General features: G+C 42.1%; 1 protein-coding gene across 1 annotated transcript in view; it reads right to left on the minus strand.

Moving 5' to 3' along the window:
* Positions 1-26,515, minus strand: part of KCNK2 (potassium two pore domain channel subfamily K member 2) — a 209,381-nt gene that overhangs the window by 59,030 nt on the left and 123,836 nt on the right. Inside the window, exons 4-5 of the mRNA XM_073628383.1 lie at positions 8,172-8,332; positions 1,978-2,164 (exon numbers count right to left, since the gene is read on the minus strand). Coding sequence (XP_073484484.1) covers positions 1,978-2,164; positions 8,172-8,332 — 348 coding nt within the window. The remainder of the gene's footprint in view (positions 1-1,977; positions 2,165-8,171; positions 8,333-26,515) is intronic.

Raw genomic sequence — 26,515 nt, forward strand, 5'->3', positions numbered from 1 at the left:
GATCCCTGACAATACGAGGCACTTTAGGGAGAACTCAATGCTAAATTTTTTTTAAAAAAACAGCATGGGTTCCCCTTCCAAGAGCATACCAGGCCCTTCGGTTTGGCATGGATTTTAAGGGGAACCCCCCACGCCAAAGAAACAGTGTGTGAGTCCCCCCAAAATCCATATCAAACCCGAGTACACAGTCCGGCAGGTCAAGAAAGGGGGCGGGGAGGAGCGAGCCCCCACCCCAAAGCACCTTGTCCCCATATTGATGAGGACAAGGGCCTCTTCCCGACAACCCTGGCCGGTGGTTGTGGGGGTCTGCAGTTGGGGGGTTATCGGAATCTGGAAGCCCCTTTTAACAAGTAATAAATAATAACAAATGTTACCAATAACTATTTAATATTCTCAGTTTACCAACATGAGGATTTGAGAGACATATATGTATATCAGTCTATCTATACTTTTTATTTTTCCCTTGTTTTGTTGGCCAACATTTGTTATTATTAATTACTTTAGGTTACGGACCCTTGCGGTCCTATTCCCCTCCTAGACATTCTCCAATAGTAAGCTCTTCAATAGTAAGTACCTCCAGTGCCCCCCTAATGGTTGTTCATAATGCTTCTATTATGTCCTTTGCCATTTTCACTATCTTCCAGTATTCCCCCTCCCAAACCCCCTCCAACCCACCCACCCTTCCCCTTTACCTACATACTTTTCCTTCACTTTTTCCTCCCTCTATCTTCATCTGTATTTTTATTTTCATTTTTATTATTTTTTGTAGTTTTGTATTTTCACTTTTATTTTTATCTGTATTCACACTCCTTTTCTACACCCCCTCCCCCTTTTTTATATACATATATTCTTTTTCCTCTTTCTCACCTCTATTTCTATTTTTATTTTATTTTTTATTTCAAATATTTTTTTTATCTTTATTTTTATATCTATTTCTCATTTCTATTCTTGTGCTTCTGAAGTTCCATGTTCATCAATCTCCCATTACTGCTACTATGAGACCTTTTGATTGTCTGATTGCTTAAATTGTATAACATGAAATGTTTACTGTATAACAATATATGTGTTTTACCATTTATTGCTATGCAAGCCATTGTTATTTTAATGTTTTAGCTTCACGTTTATTTGTGTTTTATATGTGCTCATCCTGCCCATCCCCGTATTGGCCACTTCATCACGATCAATTAGAACAGTCTGTCACACCCTTGATATGTATTACAATCACCTGTTAGCAGTTGCTATGGCACCGCATCCACACTTCCTGGCCGTATAGACCTTAAAAACCACTTCCAACATGGCCACTGACATTGCCTGATGAAGGAGCACGCATGCTCCGAACGTGCGTTCCTCCCTACTCCTTCTCCAACCAGAAGTGACGTGCAGGGAGCCACCAGCATTAGCCGGACCACCAGTTGCCTCTCCATCTGCGAGCCGACTGCCTTCCCTTATGAGTGGATAAACCTTCTTAATCATTCCAATGCGCTGACACATCTATGATCTTGTGAGTTTCCAACTGTCTACCTTGGAATAAAATGTTTTAATATTGCTGCACTTAGATGGCACTGTTCTTCTTTGTGTCTTAAAATTCCACATTGCATATAATACCTAATCACATGCAAGGAAAATAAAAAAAAATACATTTTTACTTGCACGTGATAGATGATAGAGCTTCACCTCATTCACCAAGATCTGGGATAAATTCCCCTGCAAAGTTAACTTCTATTGCTAAGTGAACAATCTATTTGCTTTTAGTAATCAACCCCAGTGTGCCTAACTGCAATACTATAATGGATTTGCAGAAAGCAGTCATATACAATATCTTAAAATGTGGGACACAGGGCTATAAACAGATAAAATGATCTGACACTACAGTTGGACTATAAAGATTTTTTTAAATTTTCATTCATTGCAGAGTTTAGATTACTTGAAAAATGTCATGAGACTGATCTCACCCGTTATACACAATCTCAAACATACCTGCCACATAGTCTCCAAATCCAATCGTTGTTAAAGTGATGACCACAAAATAGAAGGCATCGAGGGTATGCCAGTTCTCGATATGTTGAAAAATGAGCGCTGGAATGGCGACGAACAGTATACATCCAAATAAAATGAAGATGACAGTGGAGATGATACGAATTTTTGTCTGACTTATATTCCATTTCTGTAAAAAAAAGTATGAAATAAATATGAGATTAGATAAAACACTGTTTTGGCCATGATATACAGCATTATTGTTAAAGTGTTACTAAACCCACAACAGTAAAATCTGTCTGTATATGCAGCATAGCATGCTTGTTATACTGTAAAAAGTCTGTTTTATCCTGTATGCACAGATCCTCCCCATCCTGCACTGTCTATCTGGGGAAAGCCAGCTAATACAGGCAGGGTAGCCAACCTGCACACGCTCAGTTGTGTCTTTTATGCTGGAGAGGATAATTACTTATTCTCAGAGCTAGCCAGGTCACATGATATTGACATCACACATGTGGGCGTGTATACAGGCTGAACTCTCAGCACTGGAGAAACTGCACAGTTTATCACTGACCGTGGTATACAGATCATCCAAAAAGGTATATAGTGGCAATATTTTAATGTAAAAAGAAGATTTATAAGCTGTGGGCACTGGGGGGGGGGGGGGCAGATGAACTATTTTCATATTACTGGGCATAGTAACACTTTCAGCCAGGTTTTTCAGACACGTGGCTTAAAGCCCATAAATCACACTCCCACTAACTTGGTAAGCAAGTAATAAAATCCTCTTTCCAGCACAAAAGAGGTGCCAGCCCATTTCATCGCTGCACATGAACAAATACAAATTCGGATGGCTGCACTCCCTTTACCTTCAAAGCAACTCTTTATAGAATGAAAAAATGTCCATAAAATCAACAAACATGTACAAAATTACACATGAGGGGGAGAGGTGACGCATTTCACATTAGCTGTACTTCTTCCAAACAACAAGTGTGAAATGCGTATCCCCTATCTCTCCCCTATGTGTACTTTTGTACATGTTTGCTGATTTTATAGACATTTGACATTGATTTTGATTCAATAAAGTGTTGCTTTGAAGATAAAGGGAGTGCAACCATTTGGATTTGGATCTGGATTTGTTTATATGGCTTAAAGCCCAGCTCCATGATTAAAAAAAAAGATCCACTCCCCCACACTGCATAGGTTAATAGCTTGTTATGTCTAGGCAGTGGCGGCAGGTGCTAAATAGTTCAGGGGGGGTGGCAAACTAACGCCAGCCCCCTCCCAGATGGACAGTCGCTGCAAGCATAACCCCAATCCCCCCCTGCGGGAGACGATCACTGCAAACACCCCCCCATGGGAGATGAACAGCAGACGGGGAGAGACAATCACTGCAAGCCCCAGACCCCCCGGGCGGTGGCAGAGACTAACCTTAGGAGGCAGGGGGAATGAAGAATTCACCTTTCCGTTCACCTCTAGGCTGAACAGGAGGACACGATTGGCCAGTGTGTCCTGAGACACGATTGGGAGTCCTAAGACTCTCAGGAGCTGCTTCCTGATTGGCCAGGAGGAGAATCAGGAAGACAATAGCAAATATTAATTCGCTATTGTCACACAAGTGGGTGTGCTCCGGGTGCAGTGCTCTGCGCCCCAAGCCCACCATTTTTTTAAGCCTATTAAAGCCTCTGGCACGTGCTTTTAAAAAAAAAAAGCCATTGTAATCTATGCGTCCGGTGCCCCGCATGTAGATTAGGGGGTTGGACGCATGGGCAGGGGGGCGTTATGGGCCACCACTGTGTCTAGGGGATTGCAGATGGGGCTGTTCAACTTACCTGTTTCCCCGCTCCAGCTGTCTCCAGCCCCCTCCTCTTCTACCCAAAGCTCCAGTCTGTGGGAGGAGCCTTGGCATCATCACATACAAAGCTGGGACGATAAACCTGTATTGTACACGACTGAGGGACCTGCAGAGTGCCGAGGCTCGGGTAAACTAAGGTATTAACCATAAAACTAGAAACCCCCCTTTTCCCACCTGAAATGAACAGGCGACACATTACTTCTAGAATTTTCCCAAGTTGGACTTTAACCGTAAAAACACAAGTTTATAAGCAAAACGAGAATGTAAAATATAATCTTTTATTTGTATTCAATTAAAAAAAAAATGCAAGGCAGGTACAAAAAAACAAGCAAGGCATGTTTTTAGTACCTCCCTCCCAATTTTTTTTTTAATGGATTGCAACAAAGGATTATATTTTACATTTCAATGTGCGGATCAGTTTGTGGTTTTAAACTTGGCAAACTGGACTAACACACGAATTGTGTGCCCTGGATCCATATCCTATGAGAGCAAATGTAGGGAGAGCTTATTTGGACATTTATTACATTTATTTAAAGTATAACTAAAGGCAAAACTTTGTAGTTGTAATTTTGGAGAGTGGAGAGGGATTAGAAGGCTTGTCAGTTTTTATTGCTGTCTGTGCCCCCTGTTAAAGTGATTGTAATTTTTAAATAACTTATTTTATTTGTGTAAAGGGAAAAGTTAGAACTCCTGTCAGTTTTTTTTATTGGTGTAAGAGAGATATGGTTAAAGAGGTATAAAACCCAAAAACAAAAATTTATTTTTTTGTAGCTTTCCAACTCTTATAGTAGATGTGGTGGCTGCATCAGCTTTATTTTTTAAGGCTTTTTTCTTTATTTTCACCTGTTGGTCTGACCAGTAAATCTGTTATTTTCCAGCTTTCTTTAAACACTTCAGCCCCGGAAGGAATTAAACCCTTAAATGACCAGGCCATTTTTTGTGATACGGCACTGCATCGCTTTAACTGACAATTGCGCGGTCATGCAACGTTGTACCCAAACAAAATTGATCTCCTTTTTTTCCCCACAAATAGAGCTTTCTTTTGGTGGTATTTGATCACCTCTGTGTTTTTTATTTTTTGTGCTATAAACAAAAAAAGACCGACAATTTTGAAAAAAAACAATATTTTTTACTATAATATCCAAAAAAAAAAAATGTCTTCATCAGTTTAGGCCAATCTGTATTCTTCTGCATATTTTTGGGAAAAAAATCGCAATTGATTGGTTTGCGCTAAGGTTCTAGCGTCTACAAAATAGGGGATATATTCATGGCATTTTTATTATCATTTTTTTGTTTTCTAGTAATGGCGGTGATCAGTGATTTTTAGTGGGGCTGCGGACACTTTTGACACTTTTTTGGGACTAGTGACATTATTACAGTGATCAGAGCTAAAAACAGCCACTGATTACTGTGTAAATGACACTGGCAGGGAAGGGGTTAACACTAGGGGGCGATCAATGGGTTAAGTGTTCCCTAGGGTGTGATTCTAATTGTGGGGGGAGGGGACTGACAGGGAGTAGCGAGAGATTGCTGTTCCTAATCACTCAATCTAATCAATCTCACTGTACTCCCCTGACAGAACGGGGATCTGTTTGTTTACATTGACAGATCCCCATTCTGACTCTCTGTGGAGTGATCGCAGGTGGCTGGCAGACATCGCGGCTGCCGGCCACTCGCACGCACGCCTGATATAGCTATTAAATGGACCAACGTACAGCTATGGCGATTTGCGCAGCCGAGCCAACCTCCCGCAGTATAACTGCGGCGGCTGGTCGGCAAGCGGTTAACAGACCAACTTGTCCAGCAAAAGTGGCAGTTAAAGGGTTGGGACAAACCATTTAACAGTGACAGGAGTGCTTACAATGACCAGCAAAAGTCGGGAGCCATGACCTAATCTCCATCTATAGCCTCTCCCCATGGGCGAATGTATGCGGAGACAAGATAACAGTTACAGAAGTTGTTTTCCACATGCTGTCTCTATGCTGTGTAATAGGTGTGGGGGAATTGCAGGGTCCTGGCAGACATCGTTAGGCAGAGCGTTTGTTCGCTCGATTTGCAGTGTTGGGTTGTTTATCAGCTGAACAGTTCGGATTTGGCAGCGGATTCTGTAAACATTGGCAGAGGAAAGCGTTGCTTAAATCTCATTCTTTTATCTTTCATTTGCACCCTCTGTTCAAAAGACAGGATTATAGCTGCCATGCTGCAAATGTCTGTAGAAGGACTATTGTAAATTCCTTAAATAAACTAAGAAAACATGTTGACCTAGTATACCTCTATTTTTTTAAGGGTTTTTGGTAAGGTTTAGAACTTTTAACAGCCTTTTTAGCATCAAGCAACCATCTTACACAAATCCAAAAAACACTGCGCCACAGGCTAACGTCACATTTTTTCATACACCACTCCTGTAGCTCTTCCCACTATCCTGTGCAATATACACAACAATGATAAATCAAATAACCACTTCAGCTCCGGAAGATTTACCCCCCCCCCCTCTATGACCAGGCCATTTTTTGCGATATGGCACTGCATTACTTTAACTGACAATTGTGCGGTCGTGCAACACTATACCCAAATAAAATTGGTGTCCTTTTTTTCCCCACAAATAGAGCTTACTTTTGGTGGTATTTGATCACCTCTGTGGTTTTTATTTTTTGCCCTATAAACCATAAAAAACTGACAAGTTTTAAAAAAATAACAATTTTTTTTTCTTTCTGCTATGAAACATATCCAATAAAAAAATGTCTTCATAAATTTAGGCCAATATGTATTCTGCTATATATTATTGGTAAAAGAAATTCCAATAAGCGTATATTGTTTGGTTTGCAAAAAGTTATAGCGGCTACAAACTATGGGATAGATTTAGGCATTTTTTAAATTTATCTATTTATTTTTTTACTAGTACTCGCAGCGATCAGCAACTCATAGCGAGACTGCGACATTGCAGTGAACAAATCGGACACTAAGTGACACTTTTTTGGGAACCAGTGACAGTAATACAGTGATCAGTGCTAAAAAAATGCAATGGCAGGCAAGGGTTTAAAATCAGCATTAATCAAAGGGTTAACTGTGTGTCTAATCTGTGCTTGGTTATTATGGGGGAGGTGCTTGTACTATGGGAAGGCAGAGATTCGTGTTCCTGCTTTGCAGAAACACAGGATCAATACCTTTCCTACTGACAGGACGGCGATCTGCCTTGTTTACATAGACAGACCACTGTTCTGCTTGTGTCCCGAACGATCAGTGGGTCCCAGTCCCACTGATTGGCTCCCGCTGTGTCCAATCACAGCAGGAGCAGGTTACCGGAGGCGGTCAGCAAGTGGTTAAGCAAAAAAATGGATGAGCGCTAGGTGTCATTAATTATGCATCACACAAATATCTAAGCACTTTATACCTGCATTTTTGTGCAATAAACAAAAAAGACCGACAATTTTTTACTTTTTGCTATAATAAATATCCAAAAAAAAAGTAAAAAAACAAATTTCTCCTTCAGTTTAGGCCAATATGTATTCTTCTACATATTTATTTTTTTACTAATAGTGGTGGTAATCGGCAAGTTTTTGGCGGGACTGCGACATTGCGGCGGACAGATCGGACACTTTTGACACTTTTTTGGGACCAGTGACATTATTACAGTGATCAGAGCTAAAAACAGCCACTGATCACTGTATAAATGACACTGGCAGGGAAGGGGTTAACACTGGGGGGTGATCAAGGGGTTAGGTGTGTCTTAGGGAGGGGTTTCTAACTGTGGGGGGGAGTGGACTGACTGGGAGAACAGAGAGATTGCTGTTACTGATCACTAGGAACAGACAATCTCACTGTACTCTCCTGCCAGAACAAGGATCTGCTTTGTGTAAACTGGCAGATCCCCGTTCTGCCTCTCTGAGGAGCGATCGCAGGTGGCTTGCGGACATTGCGCGTGCCCACAATGACTCGTGCACAAAACTACATACAGGTATTTACAGCCCAAGTAAACCTTCACTTTAAGTCAACCAAATAAATTCCAGGTGGATCAAAACGAGAGGTGTTCTGAATTTAACCCGTTGACTTTAGAAAGCAACCACAGCCTGAGTAGAAAAGCCTGTTCTCTGCCAACTTGCTGCAGAGAAGGACCCTTGCTCTCTGTGTGGAAGAAGTGGCCACTCTGTAAAATTCTGAAACAACCCCTGCAGAGTAAGAGCTCTCCAATCAGCATGGAGCAGGAGCTTTGGGTTTTGGGTTTACCCTTATACTAGCAATCTGTTTTTGTTGCAGCTTCTCTGAAAAATGTAAATTTGGTACTCATTTAGTCATGTCTTTTAAATAAAATTGAATATAGTATACTGTTACTGTATATACTTACTACAAATATGTCTTCCACTCGGGCTATCCCTTTTCCAAATATGGTTCCCAACTGATCTCCAACCCCGGCTAACAAGAACCCGAAGAGAGGAATTCCCAGAAGGGCATAGATAATGCAGAAAATCTTCCCACCCTTTGTTCGTGGTGAGATGTTTCCAAATCCTGCGGACAAACACATGAAGAGCTATTAGATTCATATGGGAGATGAATGCAGTGGAATAGTACGTAATATTAATAATAAAATGAATAATAAAAGGAATATACTGTGAATATTAGCAACCTTTAAATATGACAAATACGATGCAGTCTGTCATTATCATTAACACAGAAGTTTTTATTTTTTTCAGGAGTCCTTCCTGTAAAATCGTTAATTACCTGCTTTTTCAGCAAGTACCGTATATATACTCGAGTATAACCCGACCCGAATATAAGCCGAGGCATTTAATTTTACTACAAAAAACTGGGAAAACGTATTGACCCGAGTATAAGCCTAGGGTGAGAAATACGCAGCTACTGTAAGTGGAAAAGAGGGTCAACAATGCCCATTTGCAGCCTCACTGTGCCCATTTGCAGCCATAGGTACCCCGAACTTCAAACTCGGTAGTTAATGGTCCTTAGATGCCCCCTAGCTACAGCCAAAATTTGGGGTCTCTGGACCCAAAGGGTCCCGAAATGACATGTGCAAACCCAGTGGAACTAGCACTACAACATATCCTGGGGTTCCTAGCACCCCTAACTGGGGTTCCTAGCACCAAGTGGCCCTGAGATACGGGGCCCCAAATTCGGTTTGGAAAATGTCAAGCACTTTTCTGCAGCAGAGAATGACATTTTCTGAACCAACTTTGGGGCCCCATATCTCGGGCCACTTGGTGCTAGGAACCCCAGCTTTGGATATGTTGTAGTGCTAGTTCCACTGGGTTTGCACACCAAATTTTCCTAGCACCAAGTGGCCCCGAGATGTGGGGCCCCAAAGTCGGTTCGGAAAATGTCATTCTCTGCTGCAGAAAAGTGCTTGATTCGAGTATAAGCTGAGGGGGGCATTTTAAGCACAAAAAAATGTGCTGAAAAACTCAGCTTATACTCGAGTATATACGGTAGATTTGTTATTTTTCCACATGAGGTTGGGGCAAACCATCTACTGTAACACTGACAATGCCCAGCTTTTTATTCATATGTTAAAACTTTTCTCCAACAGAAAAAAAGGTTGCCATAACTGCATAAGAAGTGTTAGCTGGAGTTAGGCTTTATTGCTTGTCTTGTCTCTTACTTAAAGCGGAGTTCCGCCTGGGAAAAAAAATAAAAGTCACCATCTACAAATACTGTAGCTGCTGCCTTTTAATATATAGACACTTACCTGTCCAGGGAGCTCGCGATGTCGGCAACCGAATCCGATCTTCGGCTCTACTCACGGGTGCTGCTGCCGCCATTCCTGGTAAGGGAACCAGGAAGTGAAGACTTTTGGGCTTAACTCCTGGTTCCCTACTGCACATGCGCGAGTCATGCTGCGAGTTCTGAATGGTCCCCGCTGTCTTCTGGGACCTGTGTGTCTCCCAGAAGACAATGGGTGGGAAAGAGGAGGTGCCGCACATGGGCACTTTCTGCGGCGATCTATGCCCGGAAGTGGGAGCACATACCTGGATTTTACAGGTATCTGCTCCCCCTCCCCCCTGAAAGGTGCCAAATGTGACACCTGAGGGGGGGAGGAATCTGATAAGTTGAAGTTCCATTTCCATGTGTGGAACTCCGCTTTAAACTAAAACAAAACCAAAGAAAATTCCTAGCTCAACTTACCGACCAGCGTGCATCCAACCCAATTATCTAACAGTATGCATTAAAAACAGGGGTTTCATTAGCACACAATTGCAAATACATGTGCCTCTTTACGGCACCCCAGTATTATCTGCAGTCCTAACTCTAAATTTTGAGAGCTTCCACAGTAGAAGCACATGCATTATAATGGATTGGCAGAGAGCAGGTGAGCCTGGAGGGAGACCACCCATCCTTAAAGGCACACGGGCGCAATGGACACCCAGCATACAGCAGAATGGCAACAAAGGTGTCCAGTGTGTCCCCTCACTAGTATTCCAACAGTACAAATAAATGGCCACTGCCCCCACCTATAACTGGCCTTTGTAACAAGGAGCACATGGAAGGGCAACGCATGTCAAGCAAAACCAAAGAAAGTTCCCAGCTCAACTCACCAACCAGCCTGCAACCAACCGAATTATCCTGTTTAACAGTATGCATTAAAAACAGGGGTTTAGTTTGCACACATTAGTAAATACATGCATAAGCTGCAGAGCCACTTCAGGGCACCCAGCAGCACAATGCTGGGTGTCCAGTGCGCCCCTGTGCCTTTAAGGAGGGGTGGGCTCCCTCCAGGCTCACCAGCCCTCTGCCTATCCATTATAATGCATGTGCTTCCACTGTGGAGGCTCTCAAAATTTGGAGTTAGGACTGCAGATAATACAGAGGTGCCGTCAAGAGGCAAACTAAACCCCTGTTTTTAATGCATACTGTTAGACAGGATAATTTGGTTGGTTGCAGGCTGGTTGGTGAGTTGAGCTGGGAATTTTCTTTGGGTTTTGTTTGACATGCGTGGCCCTTCCATGCTCCTTGCTGCAAAGGCCAGTTATAGTTGGGGGCAGTGGCTATTTGTCTGTACTGATGGATTACTTAAACTAAAGTCCCCAATACTTACCTTCAGTGTGGCTCACTGGTGCCAGCATCTTCTGCCTGGCTTCTTCGGGGTGCTGGGCTGCAGCATCTTCATTGGATGGTGTGGGATGATCTCATTGATGTCACATGTCATCCCAGCATACAGGATTTGTGCTGGAATGTAAACTGAGCTGAGCTTGCGCACACATTCCAGAGAAGACTGCAAGCAGGCAGGTACATTTCTTTTATTGTTGAAGAGACATTGCATGTCTCTTCTGCAATAAAGAGCCTGCCTGCAGCGCTCACTGAAGTGCCGGGCAGGAGAGTGGTGGGAACAGCTGATTGTGACTCTTAAGCCTCATACACACGATAGGACTTTGTACAAACTTTCCCTTGGATTTTTGTACAAAGGGCGTTGGCCATAAGTTTGTATTGCATACACACGGCAGAACTTTTTCAGCCAAATTTCACCAAATCACGTGGTTTTTCATCTCTTTTCAGCTCTTTACCACCACCCTTTGGTCAACTTCTGTATTGTTGTCTGATATTGTGTCAATCTCGCTGCTTTTATCGGCGAGATTGACACCTTGTGAGCCGGGTTCACACTGGTGCGGGGATCCGACTTGGATTCCCGCCAATGCCAGGCACTGTGTTTGGTATGAATCCTGAGGGGGAACTACTCGCCAAATTTTAAATAAAAAATGGCATGGGTTCCCCTCCAGGGGCATACCAGGTCCTTAGGTCTGGTATGGATTTTAAGGGGAACCCCTACGCCGAAAAAATGGCGTGGGGGTCCCCCCAAAATCCATACCAGACCCTTATCCGAGCACGCAGCCCGGCCGGTCAGGAAAGGGGGTGGGGACGAGCCAGCGCCCCCCCTCCTGAACCGTACCAGGCCGCATGCCCTCAACATGGGGGGGTGGGTGCTTTGGGGGAGGGGGGGCGCCCTGCAGCCCCCCACCCCAAAGCACCTTGTCCCCATATTGATGAGGACAAGGGCCTCTTCCCGACAACCCTGGCCGTTGGCAATCTGGGACTGTGACATCATAAGGGGCATGGTCATTGGATGACATAGCAAAAGAGTGGCAGAAGATAGCGGAGAAGCCGGCAGAAGAACCGGACACCGAAAGAAGAGGTCGAACACCGGGAGAAGAGGCCGGAGAGCGGAAGAAGAACCGGACATCAGGAGAAGAGGCCGGAGAGAGCGGCGAAGTCTGAAGAAGACCCCCGAAGTCGGAAGAAGACCCCCGGAGCTGTCTAATAAATTACTATAAAAACCTGTGTAGTGTGTTTTTTTTATTGACACTTTTTTTCCCTAGGTGAATGGGTAGGGGTACGATGTACCCCATACTCATTCACGTAGGGTGGGGAGCCCAGATCTGAGGGCCCCCTTATTAAAGGGGGCTCCCGGATTCCGATAAGCCCCTCGCCCGCAGACCCCGACAACCAACGGCCAGGGTTGTCGGGAAGAGGCCCTTGTCCTCATCAACATGGGGACAAGGTGCTTTGGGGTGGGGGGGGCCGCAGGGCGCCCCCCCTCCCCCAAAGCTCCCACCCCCCCCATGTTGAGGGCATGCAGCCTGGTACGGTTCAGGAGGGGGGGCGCTCGCTCGTCCCCACCCCCTTTCCTAACCGGCCGGGCTGCATGCTCGGATAAGGGTCTGGTATTCCCCCAGAGGGGAATTCCCTCTCGAGCCCGCCGCAGTAGGAAAATGTGTTTTTCCTATTGCAGCCAGCGCGAGATGTACAGTACCCTGTCACCGAGAACCAGCGTGATGGGATCACGCTGGAAACATTCTCGCGGCTGTAGTACTTTTTTTTTTTTTTGTACTGTAGTTTGTACAAAAGTCCGATGGTTTTGTGTACACACGATCGGACTTTGCTCCATCGGACTTTTGTTGCTGTAAAGTTTGTGCGTTCGCACAGCCAACAAAAGTCCGATGGAAACAGAAAAAGTTTGTCCGATGGAGCGTACACACGGTAGGATGTTGCACCAAAACAGCTAATTTGCATGTTTGTTGTCAAAAAGTCCAATCGTGTGTACGGGCCTTTAGCCATAGCTTGAGAGGCAGAGGCAGCAGTCAATCAATTATTGTCAGGATCCTTCCAGAGCCCAGAGCGGCTCTGCCACGAAGAGTTTGCAAAAGTAAAAGCACTCCAGTGACTTACAGGAGAAGTATGGCCAAAAAGACTTGGCCATACTTCTTGCTTAACCGCTTGCCAACTGTATAACATAGATATACGGTGGCAAGGTGGCATGGCTGCGCCAGGTACTAGGCACGTGATCTGCCGCTTCTGGGAAGGGGGTGGCCATGCTGTGATTAAACACAGCAGATGTCAATCAGCAGCAAGGATGAGCTGAACACCCCCAGTTTGGTTCATACCAGAACTTGCGAACAGGCAAAAAATTTGTACGACATGCGAACACCGGTTCGGGGGAGGGGCGCTCTCTCATCCCCCACTTTGTCTGCGGCCTGCCAGGTTGCGTGCTTGGATAAGGGTCTGGTAAGGATTTTGGGGGGACCCCTACATCATTTTTTAAAAATTTTGGCTCAGGGTTTTCCTTAAAACCCATACCAGACCTGAAGGGCCTGGTATGGATTTTGGGGGGACCCACACGCAATTTTTTAAAAAATTTGGGTGCAGGGTTCCCCTTGATATCCATACCAGACCCAAAGGGCCTGGTAATGGACTGGGGGGGGAGACACATGCCGTTTTTTTAATGATTTTTATCTATATTACCGGAACCCGACAATACATTACAGCCACGAGTATTTAAATGAAATTTTTTCCTTTAGAAATGTCATTGTGCTGTGGTATTGTTCTAAACACGGGGAAAATGTGCATACTAAGGACACCCCCAGGAAGGATATTTAATTGAATATTTAATTTTATTGTTTTCACTTTAAGCATTACTAAAATCACTGCCCGAAAAAACGTCCGTTTTTGAAACTTTTATTTGCATTGATACGTCCTCTGGGGCAGGACCCAGGTTCCCAAACACTTTTTATGGCAATAACTTGCATATAAGCCTTTAAAATTAGCACTTTTGGTTTTTCATGTTAGTGTCCCACAGACTTTAACGGCGTTCTGCGGCTTTCGAATTTGCCGCAAACGCTGCATATTGTCTACTGTTTGGCAAACGGGCGAACACCCGATGTTCGAGTCTAACTAACGACTTGAACAACGGGCTCATGCCTAATCAGCAGGTGCCGGTCAATAGATTACTGACGGCACCCGGCAATAGTCATGAATCTACACTGGACAGGGCTCTGCCTATGTAAACAAGGCAGGGCCCTGTTCTGTCAGGGGGAAGTAGATTTACTTTCCCCGTAAAGCAGGGAAAAAAATGTATTACTTCCCCTAGTAAAAGCATCTCTCATAGTACACCAAAACACTGGCTAGGCACACATTTAACCCTTTGATTGCCCTAGATGTTTAACCCCTTCCTAGCCAGTGTCATTAGTACAGTGCATATTTTTAGCACTGATCACTTTATTAGTGTCACTGGTCCTCAAAAAGTGTCAAAAGTGTCACTCTCCGAATGTCCATCGCAATATTGCAGACCCACTATAAGTCACTGATCGCTGCCATTACTAGTAAAAAAATAATTAAATATAAATTACAGTATATATCCCATAGTTTGTAGTCGCGATAACTTTTGTGCAAACCAATCAATATATGCTTAATGGGATTTTTTTTTTTACCAAAAACATGCAGAAGAATACATATTGGCCTAAATTTATTAAAAAAATGGATTTTGTACATTTTTTTAATTGGATTTGTTTTATAGCAGAAAGTAAAAAATACTGTTTTTTTTTTTTTTTTTTAATTGTCGATCTTTTTTGTTTACAGCGCAAAAACTAAAAAATACCACCAAAAGAAAGCTCTATTTGTGTGAAAAAAAGGACATAAATTTGTTTGGGTACAGCGTCTGATGAATGCACAATTGTCAGATAAAGTATCACAGTGCCATATCGCAATTTTTTTTTAGATGCGATGGCTGCATGTGTTTTCTTGTTTAGGCTTTCTTTTCTTTATTTTCACCTGGTGATCTAGCCAGTAAGTCTGTTACTCTTCAACAGAACAAGCAATTCCGCAGATGTAGCAGTTATAGCGTTGAGACAAGCCATTAAACGTTGACAGGGGTGCTTACTGCTGTCACACATTTGTCGTACAAATTCAAAAACAAACTTGCATGGTCACAATCTTTGTAACACCAATATAATAAGCCAAAAAAAATGACTGGTTGCCATGGGAACCTGCTCTTTGTGCCTTATCTTTTTTTCTTTGCACTGAATTATTGAATGAGACTGTTAGAAATAAATGAGATAGAGTAGTAGGAACCCGCCAGAAATAAGGTGGTTTAGTAAAACTAAAAACAGAAATTGATTTATTGTGGTAACACTTTAAAGCAGTGGTCTCCAAACTGCGGCCCGGGGGCTGGATGCTGCCCTTGCTTGCTTTTATCTGGCCCTTGTGGTGCTATTTTATTCACTGACACCAATGGAGAGCACAATTCCTCCCAATGACATCAATTATGAGGCACAATTCCTCCCAATCACATCAACGATGGGGCACAATTCCTCCCAATCACATCAACAATGGGGCCCAGTGAAACCAATGATGGGACACAATTCCACCAAATTACACCAACAATGGGACCCAATGAAACCAATAATGGTCCACTGACACTTGGACATTTTGTACTCCCACTGGCCACAGTCCGGCCCCCCTAATGTCTGAATAACAGTAAACCGACCCTTTGTGTAGAAAGTTTGGAGACCCCTGTTTTAAAGGAAAGTTGTTACAGTCGGTTCTTGGCTGATGTCAGGAGCCTCAAGTGAGTCTACAACTTCTGGTATACACTTTCTTCCATTGCAAATACCTGCTGGAGTAAAACATTTGGAGAGCTGAAAAGGTATCTTGTTTTTTTTGTTTTTAAATCAGATACATTTTTGTTAAAGTTTTTTCAGTACAAAATGTACATATCCCAATCCCCACTAACCACCTTCCATAAACCTCCTTGTACAACAGGATTAGAATTATAACATACCTAAGGCAGAAAAAACACGGTTCAAATCTCTGCCTGTTCAGCAGGAACCGACCGAGATTCCAACCGTGTATGGGCAGGCTAAATGTACCAAATTTATCAATCAACTTGGGTACAACTAGCATGCCATGTTTTACCTGCGATTATCGCTAGCGGCTGCTAGCAATAATCAGCTTCCCCTGCCCTCCCCCACCCCCCTCCAAGAGAGGACAATGGCCCGGCAGGAGGGATTCCCGCATCAACACAGTCTGTGTTGATGGGGTAATAAAGCGAATTTCGCTCCGTGTATTGCAGGCCTTCATTATTGTAAATTAGAGACCTGAAAAATGGCACTTAGACCATGAACACCCTCAGTTGCCCAAAACAATTCAATTTACTGTGCCACATTGTCTGAATTCTGTATCTGATAATTATTGTAACCTTGAGTATTTTGACAGGGTCTTAATAAAGTAACTTGGGAAACCAAATGGATAGGTACTACCACAGTTTAATCATTCTGGTGATTTGTTTCATCAATCACAATGATTTATATCTGGATGTAGTATCCTGGAGCTCTCAACCTTGAAGTCTATCTAAGATCAAGTCAATCACAGTTATGCCCCGTACACACGGTCGGACTTTGTTCGGACATTCCGACAACAAAATCCTAGGATTTTTTCCAACGGATGTTGGTTCAAACTTGTCTTGCATACACACGGTCACACAAAGTTGTCGGAAAATCCGATCGTTCTAAACGCGGTGACGTAAAACACGTACGTAGGGACTATAAACGGGGCAGTGGCCAATAGCTTTCATCTCTTTATTTATTCTGAGCATGCGTGGCACTTTGTCCGTCGGATTTGTGTACACACGATCGGAATTTCCGACAACGGATTTTGTTGTCGGAAAATTTTATCTCCTGCTCTCCAACTTTGTGTGTCGGAAAATCCGAGGGAAAATGTCCGATGGAGCCCACACACGGTCGGAATTTCCGACAACACGCTCCGATCGGACATTTTCCATCGGAAAATCCGACCGTGTGTACGGGGCATAATGCTGATCACGGAGTTTCCTAACCAGTTGTCCCATAGTTTTAGAGATTTGTTTGGACACCACCTATGTTGATACACCAGTTTCTCTCATGGCAGTAGAATAATAACTGTATTTTTCCACAGCACATGAGTAGAAGGACTAGGAGATATCCTCCTCTTATCAGCTTCTGGTCGATAAACAACAATCTATTAATAGTGGTATATTTATGTAGGGTGTAGTGTTCTTCATCTAATAATCATAGAATGCAATTCATAGGTCCACAGATATATTAATAGCAAATACCACATTAATGGTGTCAAGAAGCAACTGCTTATATCTGAATAGAATTTCAATAGCAAGAACCGAGTGCCGATATCTGAATAGAACATGGAGCATAGTACCCAGTTCAGCTCATACCTATGGTAAGTGATAGCATACTTCCATATACTTAAAGTGGAATTCCAAGCTAGAACTTACTAAGCTTCTGCTCCCACCCACCTTCTAACACCTATAGTATTATACTAACTACCCTGGAGAAGGACGATGCATATACTTGTTGGTAGTATAGGTGTTAGAAGTGGGGTGAGAGCAATCTTAAGTTTAGTTAGTTCCAGCCTGGAATTCCACTTTAATTTTGACTGTGCCAGTAGAACGTGTTTTTATAAATATTGAAAGAACTGTTGTTTGGGTAACCATCTTGCAAGTTTTGAAAAGTTTCCAATAAAATTGGTGGATCTATACCATGCCTTGCTCCCGCCACAGTTCCCACTAGCACCCACTAGCTTTAGAAGTTCTTGCTGTACAGTATAACCTTCATCCTACAAATATTTTAACACACAATTGCTATTGCATATGTATAGTGAGTGTCGTGCATTAAGTGAAATTGTCTATCAATCTACTTTGAGGAAATATGGGAAATAGACATTTTTGGACTAGGCCAGAATCAAAAGGGTACCTTTAAAGTAAATTTGTATGGATAGAATTGCATAGGCTGTCAATGGTGACCTCCTTTTGAATGTGCTAGTTACTTGGATGTCATACTTTCTGGGCTTCCAACCTTGAATAATATTGGGATAAGAAACTCCAGGCAACTAACTTTTCCAAAAGGAGCACAACATTGGTAGACTTTGGGGTTGATTTACTAAAAACTGGAGAGTGTAAAATTGTGTGCAGCTGTGCATGGTAGCCAATCAGCTTCTAACTTCAGCTTGTTCAATCAAAAAAAAACTGGAAGCTGATTGGTTTCTATGCTGAGTTGGACCAGATTTTTCACTCTTCAGTTTTTATAAATCAACCCTTTTATATTGCTTTCATGTCAGGTAAAATTATTGTTAAAGGGAAACTAAAGTATACATTTTTAAAAGTTGTGTTTATACTGTATATACATGCGATCTTTGTTTCAAAATACATTTTATACATGACAAAAGATTCCCACAGCAATAAGATTTACCTAAATAGATAGCAGAGTAGAAATTATCCTGCTTTCAGGCATAATGTCTCTCATTGAAACATTCGGAAGGAAAAGGAGTTACTGCTTCAATTTGTTTTTGTAATTTTCCGTTTGAGTTATTGAGCTCTGTAAAGAACAGCCTTTTGCAAAAGGAGGTAAAAACGTGAAAGGGTGCCAGAGGCTTCCCTGCCAGCCTGATATACTGTATGTATTATTTCATATTTGTCTAACCTTAAAAAAGTAAATATCAAAATTCCCCCTGTTGTAGAGTAATACCTCATGGCCACAGAAGCCAGATCTGGGAACTTCAGACTCCCTGAAAGGTCTAACAAACTAGTGTGTGGACGAGCCCACCAGAATCTTCCCTTAACTGTAACAGAATTTTATTGAGCTTAGACTCTTACAAACATTACAGTCTGACTCTTTGGGTATGTAGAACAAGATACGGATAATCATTAATATTAATTTCTTATTATTTTAATTAAAAAGAAACTGAGCTTTTCTGAAGCACTATAGCATAGAGATACGCAACCAACTTCATGTACCTGCCTAAGAGCAAGAATGAAGGCTTGGCAATTCTGGTTGAAAGCAGCGGTACAGGTATGATGTGGAAACCCTAATGTTCTGCTCAGTGATGCAATGGGCTTCAATAAACTTCGCCTGAGAAGGAAATTGCTTGGGAAGGGATGGGTTCATCTGTCAAGTGTCTTGTGTGACGCCATTATCACCTACAAGAACAGAAAAAAACAAAGGATAGCTGTCACACTTTTGTTTCTCAAGGTCAAAAACAAATTTACAAGGCAACAAATTTTGCACTGGCTTTATTTATAAGTCCAAAAAATATGGAACTGTGCCAAAAGCCTGGTAGCCTTTACTATAGGGTTTAAAGTTAAGAGGTGTACCTTTTATTTTACCTTTCTTTCAAGGGAAGGCATAATTTGTTTTTAATCCTGAGTCGTGTTCTCCTAAGATAACTACTTCAATTACAGCTCCAGCATTACTGTATTATTAAAAAAAAAGTAAAAAGTATTAAATTTAGGTCGATGGTTTTCTTTACTTTGTGTTATCTAATTGCAAGCAGTAGTTGCTAGTCTATATTGTCTTATTTAGGCAGGCCATAGACAGTGTGAATGTATTTCCTGCAACCATGGGTTGCAGGAATAAAATTTGTACAATTCCTCCATCAACAGACAGTGTTGACAGGGCAATCCCTTGTACCGGGCCATTGTCTGCTTCCGACGGGGGCGGGCGGGGGAAGCCATCCTAGCTGGGAGAAGACAGTGATTATTGCTATCGGCTAAAACAGTCGCTAGTGATATTCGCAGGCAAAACCAGCAGACGGGTTGTACCCAAGTTGGTTGATCAATCAACTCGGTGCATTCAGCCTGCCCACACACGGTTTAAATATCGACCGTCTATGGCCAACCTTACTCAAAATAACACAAGTGAAAAATACTGTATACAAATATTTCCCTAGGAATTTCTATGGATGATGTTATGTGTGTACTGTAAGTCATTAATGGCTCTCCTTGCTTTGGAAGCATCCCCATAATCAAATGGGTAGCTTAGACCATGCTCATTCAGTCATAAGGCCAGGGCCACAATCAACCTTGACAACAGAAGTAGTGAAATAAGAGATGGACAGAAAGTCCTAGACTTCACTACTGGGGGAAAAGGGAGGTCCTGACTGAACTCTGGTGGTAAAGAAAGTGTGAGGCCCAACTAGCCTGGAGAGAAATGAAGAAATCTTGCTACGTGTGTATAGAGTGATAACCAGAGAATCGCTACACAGTAATTTAGTTTAAGGAAATGGGGTTTAGTATAGCAAGCTGCAAGTCCATATTGCTCAGGCTTTAGATGCTCAGAGGAAAAGGAGTGCCATAGAGTCATATAGGTAGTTCTCAAAGAGGACTATGCACCATTTAATTCTATATGTAGATCCCAAGAATGTCATGTACCTGAAGAGCCTTATAAGTTATAAAGAAGTGAAAGTAAAGGAGTATCCAGTAAAGGTAGGTATAAAAGTATTTTATTGAAATTTCAGCAATAGAAAGAGGCCAACGCGTTTCGGGAGACTAAGGACTCCCCCTTCATCAGGGCTGCTAATACAAGTGGTTATGGAATGATCCTGTTGGAGGGTGCCTTTGGGACATGGATCGGACCGCTAGATGTCCAAAATGCTGGCTGTGTGTTCAGAAAACTTCCATATACCAGGCATCTTTGGATATCGGGCGTTCCTTTACTTTCACTTCTTTCTAAACACACAATGGAGTCACCCATAAGGCCGTCCTCCAAGGTAGCAGCCCAGGCCCGAACAGGGTTCACCATCACCTTTTCCTCAAACTGGGCACGAACCTCTGGAAACCAATTCTTTCCATCTGCCCATACCCTACATAACCTACAAAAGTGACTGATCGATTCAGTCCAGCGTGATTTACACCTCCTCTTCTAAGCTTATAAGTCTGATTCTGCACCAAAAACCTTAATAAGTAGTTCCAAAGGAAGTTGATGTTCTACACGTAGCTACTAAGGAATGGTCTGCTCTAAAGAGCTCAATAGGTAGCTCCTAAGGAAGGTCCTGCATCACAGACCATTATAGGTAGGTCCTAAATGGATTCCGTTAGCTTGTAGATCTTTATAGGTATATTCTAAGACTGTCCCTTGGCAAAAAAAATCTAGAAGTAGATTACAAGACAACTCAAGAAGCTCGGTAGGTATTTCCCAAGGATGTGACTTCTCCATAAAACTTTACATTTAGTTACTAAGGAATTTAGGGGGTTCCTGCTCCACAGAGTTGTACAGGTTATTCCTAGGGAGTTCAAGTACTATAGCATTATTTAGGTAGTGGAGCCTTAAAGATAAGCTCTGAACAAGTTCTGCACAATATAGCTCAATAGTTAATTCTAATGAATGTATTACTTCATGGAACTCTACAGGAAGCTCCTAAGGAAGGTCCTACATCACAGAGCTCTATAGGTATTTCCTATACATCCATTTAGCATTGTAAGTACTAGTTACTAAAGACGTTTCTGTTCCATAGAGCTTTACAGGTAGTTTCTAAAGAAGGTCCTGCACCATAGACTGGACTGGTTCTTTAAGCAGTTTCTATGTAATTTGCTTCTCCATAGATCTCTGTAGACCTTTCCTAAGTAAAATTCCGTGCAATATATCAATAGCAGTATCTCATAAGAAGGCCCTTTGTCTGTATTTCCTGGGGGAAGTGGAGGGGTTTGGGGAGAAGAGGTAGTGGCAGGAAGGATGGTGGGGGGAGCTTTGAATCACTGAAGCAATAGCATAGGGAGGTCAAATTATTTATTTCACATAGCTCCAGCTTGCCTTATTCTACGAATAAAAAGAAGTTCTCTAAAAGCAATGGAAATTATTAAGGAACATTAAACTAACTCTCATTTTAACATGCTATCTGTTCTAAAATGATTATAATGTATGTGTGGTTTCATCAGTCTCCTGTCATTCTCGCTTTATAGTTGGTTGAATACTACAATTTTTTTTCCTTGCTATGCTTTCAGCTTCCACTTTTCACAAGTGATATATACTACCCTTCATCTTATATATATTCATACTTCATAATGTTATAGTAAATGCATTATGTATTTGTTTCATCTTTCATCTATCTTGTCAGAATGATGTGTGTCAACTGTGTTTCTTTTACTCACTATTTTAGATACATACATTTTTCTTCTGATTGTTGAGTATACAGGATTTTTGAAGACTTGTGCTTTATTTGTATAGTAAACAGACAGGAACAGACATTAGTCAGCAATTTTTTCTTTCAGCGGGTCAGCGGGCAATGGGCATCATGGTTGACGTGGATCTACATTGCTACATCTACATAGTTTGACTATGGGTGTACATTGTGGGAATATGTTATTATTGTTAAAGACAATAATGTCTTTAATGTCTAGTGTCTGTGATTTTATTTATACTTTACACTTATTTACACTTTAAACTTTTGTGAATGAGTAGGAGTACCATGTACCCCTCACTCATTTAATTTTATCTGTCTGGATACCCCCTCATTTTGTAACGGTGCCTTAAACCCCCACAACCACCAAGCCTTGGTTGTAGGGAAAAGGACTTTGTCCAAGGTGTTTTGTCAGGAGGTATCAACCCTGGCAAGATACCCCCCCCCCCCCCCCCATTTTCAGGGCATGTGGCCTTGTATTATTCAGGAGGGCCTTCCAGACTGCATGCTTGGATACATATCTGGTATGGCAGGATATTTAGGGGAGGACCTCATACTTTTTTTATTTTTCTTGAATTTTGCATTGGGTCAGTCCCGAAGGGTCTGGCATTCAATTGGAGTGGGACCTTACCCTGTTTTTTTTTTTACATGGGCTCCCCCATAAAATTCATAACAGAACTGAAGGACCTGACTAGAATTGCAGAGGAACCCCATGCGTTTTTTTGTGGGTGTACCCCATTACCAGACCCTCATCTAGAATAAGGGTTTGGTATAGATAAAGAGAACCCCTAGCCACACTGTTTACAAACAGAATAAAGCAGCTAGAAGCTGTCATTTTAGAGATAATTTAATCACACTTTTTTGCTGTAGTAGGTTGTAATTATACAGATCTTAATGGTCCTGGATTTCACCAATTGTAATAAAGGTACTTATCCAATAACTGAATCATACCTTGGTGGGTGTCACCACAGGAAATTAAACTAACCAAAAATAGAGAGAAAAAGTGGAACATGACACACCAACATGTGTCTACTGTGCACTATATTTCTTAGAAAAACTATCAAAAATTATTTGAAAAACAACAATGTACAGTGCCTTGAAAAAGTATTCATACCCCTTGAAATTTTCCACATTTTGTCATGTTACAACCAAAAACATAAATGTATTTTATTGGGATTTTATGTGATAGACTAACACAAATTGTGAAGTGGAAGGGCAATGATAAATGTTTTTCACATTTTTTTTACAAATAAATATATAAATATTAAATACATTTATGTTTTTGGTTTTGACATGACAAAATGTGGAAAATTTAAAGGGGTATGAATACTTTTTCAAGGCACTGTATGAAACCAGCATCCCTTGTCCAACCCCGATCCCAATTCCCCTACACAACCCTCTCAAAGGACGTCTGGATAAAGCCCTAGCCCTAGCCAAAAGGCATGTATAAAGAGTGTGTGCTGGTAAAATTGCCTATAGCATATGGCATTGTGGTTTCATACGGTTCAGGCAATATTTACCAGCACACACTTTTTATCCTGTGGGATATACATATCAGTGGTAGCCATGTGTTACACGTTGTTCCTCTATTTATAGGTAGTGTAGTAGTAGTCCTTCAAAGGTATCACCCAGGCATGTTATCTAATGGAGTTTCGCATTTTTAATGTTTTACTGTAAAAATTGCTAAAATCGTAGCCCCCCCCCTGCCAAACGGATTGTTTCTTTTTTTTTATTTTTTTGCTTTAGTGCATGTCCCCCTGGCAGTATCCAGCTCCCCTTGTCATTTGTTTGGCAATTCCCTGTCTATTAGCCAATAAAATGGTCAATACTGTTTTTTAACAATCAGCTCCCATTGACTTTAATTGGGTTTGGATTCCGCACCAACCTGCCTCGAACCAAACCCAAGTATGGTTAGCTAATCACTGCAATCACTCCACACACTCATGCTGACTTGGCTTCAAGTTAAAGGGTTTTATAAATATAAATACAAAACGTGCAAGTGGTGGAAAGTCTTTTATAAAACAAAGAAGCTAAAAGATTTAGTGACCAAAGAGATCTTTCCTATAAGACAGTATAACAATGGCAACACTTGCAATAGTAGTATATTTGATTAAATGTAAGGTCTGCAATATCCAATATGTGGGTTGTATGATCAGACCTGTATCAGTTCATATTGGGGGGCAATACAGGGATGGTCAGAACCCAGAAGCCATCCCAGATAGCAAGCAATTTTGCTGCACGTTTGAAAATGACTTACTAAGCTAATGATAGACTTGCCAGGCTTCACAAGTTTGTTGCACAATTGGCAAGTCTACATTGCATGACTCCAAGTAAACTTTCTTTGCAAACATTCTGCAAGTCTGCTCAAAGTTCTGGTTCAGTTATGTTGTGCAATAGTCATTCCGCCACAGGGGTCACTGTGGCTGAAATGTCATGCTGTAGACTTGCAGAGCTCTTGCTGCAGAATCACTACTGCAACTTTGATCTTGTGAGAGACTTGCCATGCAAATGTTCTACTAATTCGAAAAGTGTCAACTAGAACTTGTGCTTCAAGTGCTCTGCAAGTGTACAACTGAGTGTTTCTCAACTTTTTTTCGGTCAAAGCACCCTTTACAATTAAAGACAATCTCAAGGCACCTTTTAAAATAATGGAAGTCTTGAGGCACCACATTCTAAAATGTAAAAAACTATGCTAATAGTTTTACATAATGCAGCAACATCCACACACGTAGGACGTCCAGCGTTAGAGGTGATTTATTCCGCCAAAGCAGTGGCGTCTCCAGCTTTCAAATTTAGGGGGGGCACATGGGGGGACAGGGACAAATGTAGGGGGGCAACTATAAAATGCATATATATATCCTGGGGCCCTTTACTACAACCCCACAACGGGCCCTTTCACATGTTCTGCAGTGAGCTCCCTTCCTACTGTATTGGGGTCCCCCAGGGTGGCAGAAAACAAGAGATATATGTCACCAGCATATCAAGAAAATATAAGGATCCAAAGCAGTGGGAGAACTATCAGGGTTGCAAAGGTTGTCTTGCCTCCGGGCCCTGGTGTTCTGCCACTGTGGGGTTCCCCAGCCTCCTCTTGCTGTCCTGCCCCTGCTATTGACAGCTCTGGTCTGGCATCTCTTGGAATTTACAGGCTGGTCCTCCTGTCCTAAGGACGGGAGAAATCAGTCTGTTTTTTCAGTAACTGAAAGTCCTGGTGGAGTCCTTCCTGCAACTCGCTCTTCTCCCTGCCAATAAGGATGCAGGTGAGGGAGCAGATCAGGCGGCCGTGGTTGTGTGAACGCTTGCATTATGCAGTGTCAGCGAGCAGGGGAGGGGGGAGGAATCACCCGCAGGAGCTGACTGGGGACTCTCTCCCTCTTAGACATTGATTTTTTGTTAAAAAAAAAAAAAAAAAAAATTTTTTTTTGTTTTGGGGGGGGGGGGGCACATGGTGGGGCACATGGTGGGGCACAGCATAATGTTGGGGGGGTCAGGGCCCCCTCTGGCCCCCCCCTAGGGTCGCCATTGCGCCAAAGCAAATACACTTTTGCACACTGGCACTGACTAGTATACCCATGTTTCTCTTCTCCCTCAATTTCTCTCCATTACTCAGCTAATGTGACCCCAGTGCTGAAAGAGAGGGGCAGGGGAGGGTCAAACCAGGATTCTGTGCAGGCATCCATCATCCTTATTAACTGATGTCATTGGTTGTTAGGACACCAGAGACTTATTTCACTCGCTGGCTTGTATACAATTTTTGGGCCATTTTTTTGTCATTTTGCCAAGGCACCCCTGTAGATACCTCAAGGCATCCCAAGGTGCCTGGGCACCCTGGTTGAAAAGGGCTGGTACAACTTGCCAGTGAAAATATGCAGCAGGTTAACAGACTTACAATTCAACACTGCCACAAATGTGTGCCTCCAAACATTTATTGGAGATACATAATGGTAGTATGATCTTTTCAATTTCAGGGTATTGAAGAAGTTACTCCGGGCAGGAGAGGAGGAGATTTGCATAGTAAACATTTGGAAAGAGGTATACTGGATACACAAAATCTATACTAAATGGTTTGAATTTTAGGTGGGATTAAGCTACTTTTTGATTTTTTTTTTCTTTTGGTTTGAGCAATTTGGAGTTTGTGTTCTGGACACCGAGTGGATACCTGGAGTATGTGGATATACCAGTTCTCCCAAACACATAAAGCAGTTTTTTGTGGTTAGGTCTTGGGGTGAGATACATTTTATGATTGGCAGATGACATATTTGGTGTTCTTTCTTTTGTTCTTTTAATATATTTTTGGGAGTATATCCTTTAGTATAACTGATTTTGTGTTGCCTTTTTAAATATTAGTTTCTTTTATTTTGTGTTTCAATCTTTTTTATCAAGTTTTCTATGGAAGAACGAAAACAATATAAAATATCAATATCAGGCAAAATAATGAACTGCCATCATAGTCAGTGTGTATAAGAATGGTGA

This window comes from Aquarana catesbeiana, linkage group LG04, assembly GCF_042186555.1.
Source record: "Aquarana catesbeiana isolate 2022-GZ linkage group LG04, ASM4218655v1, whole genome shotgun sequence".
In the NCBI taxonomy this organism is placed as follows: Eukaryota; Metazoa; Chordata; class Amphibia; order Anura; family Ranidae; genus Aquarana; species Aquarana catesbeiana.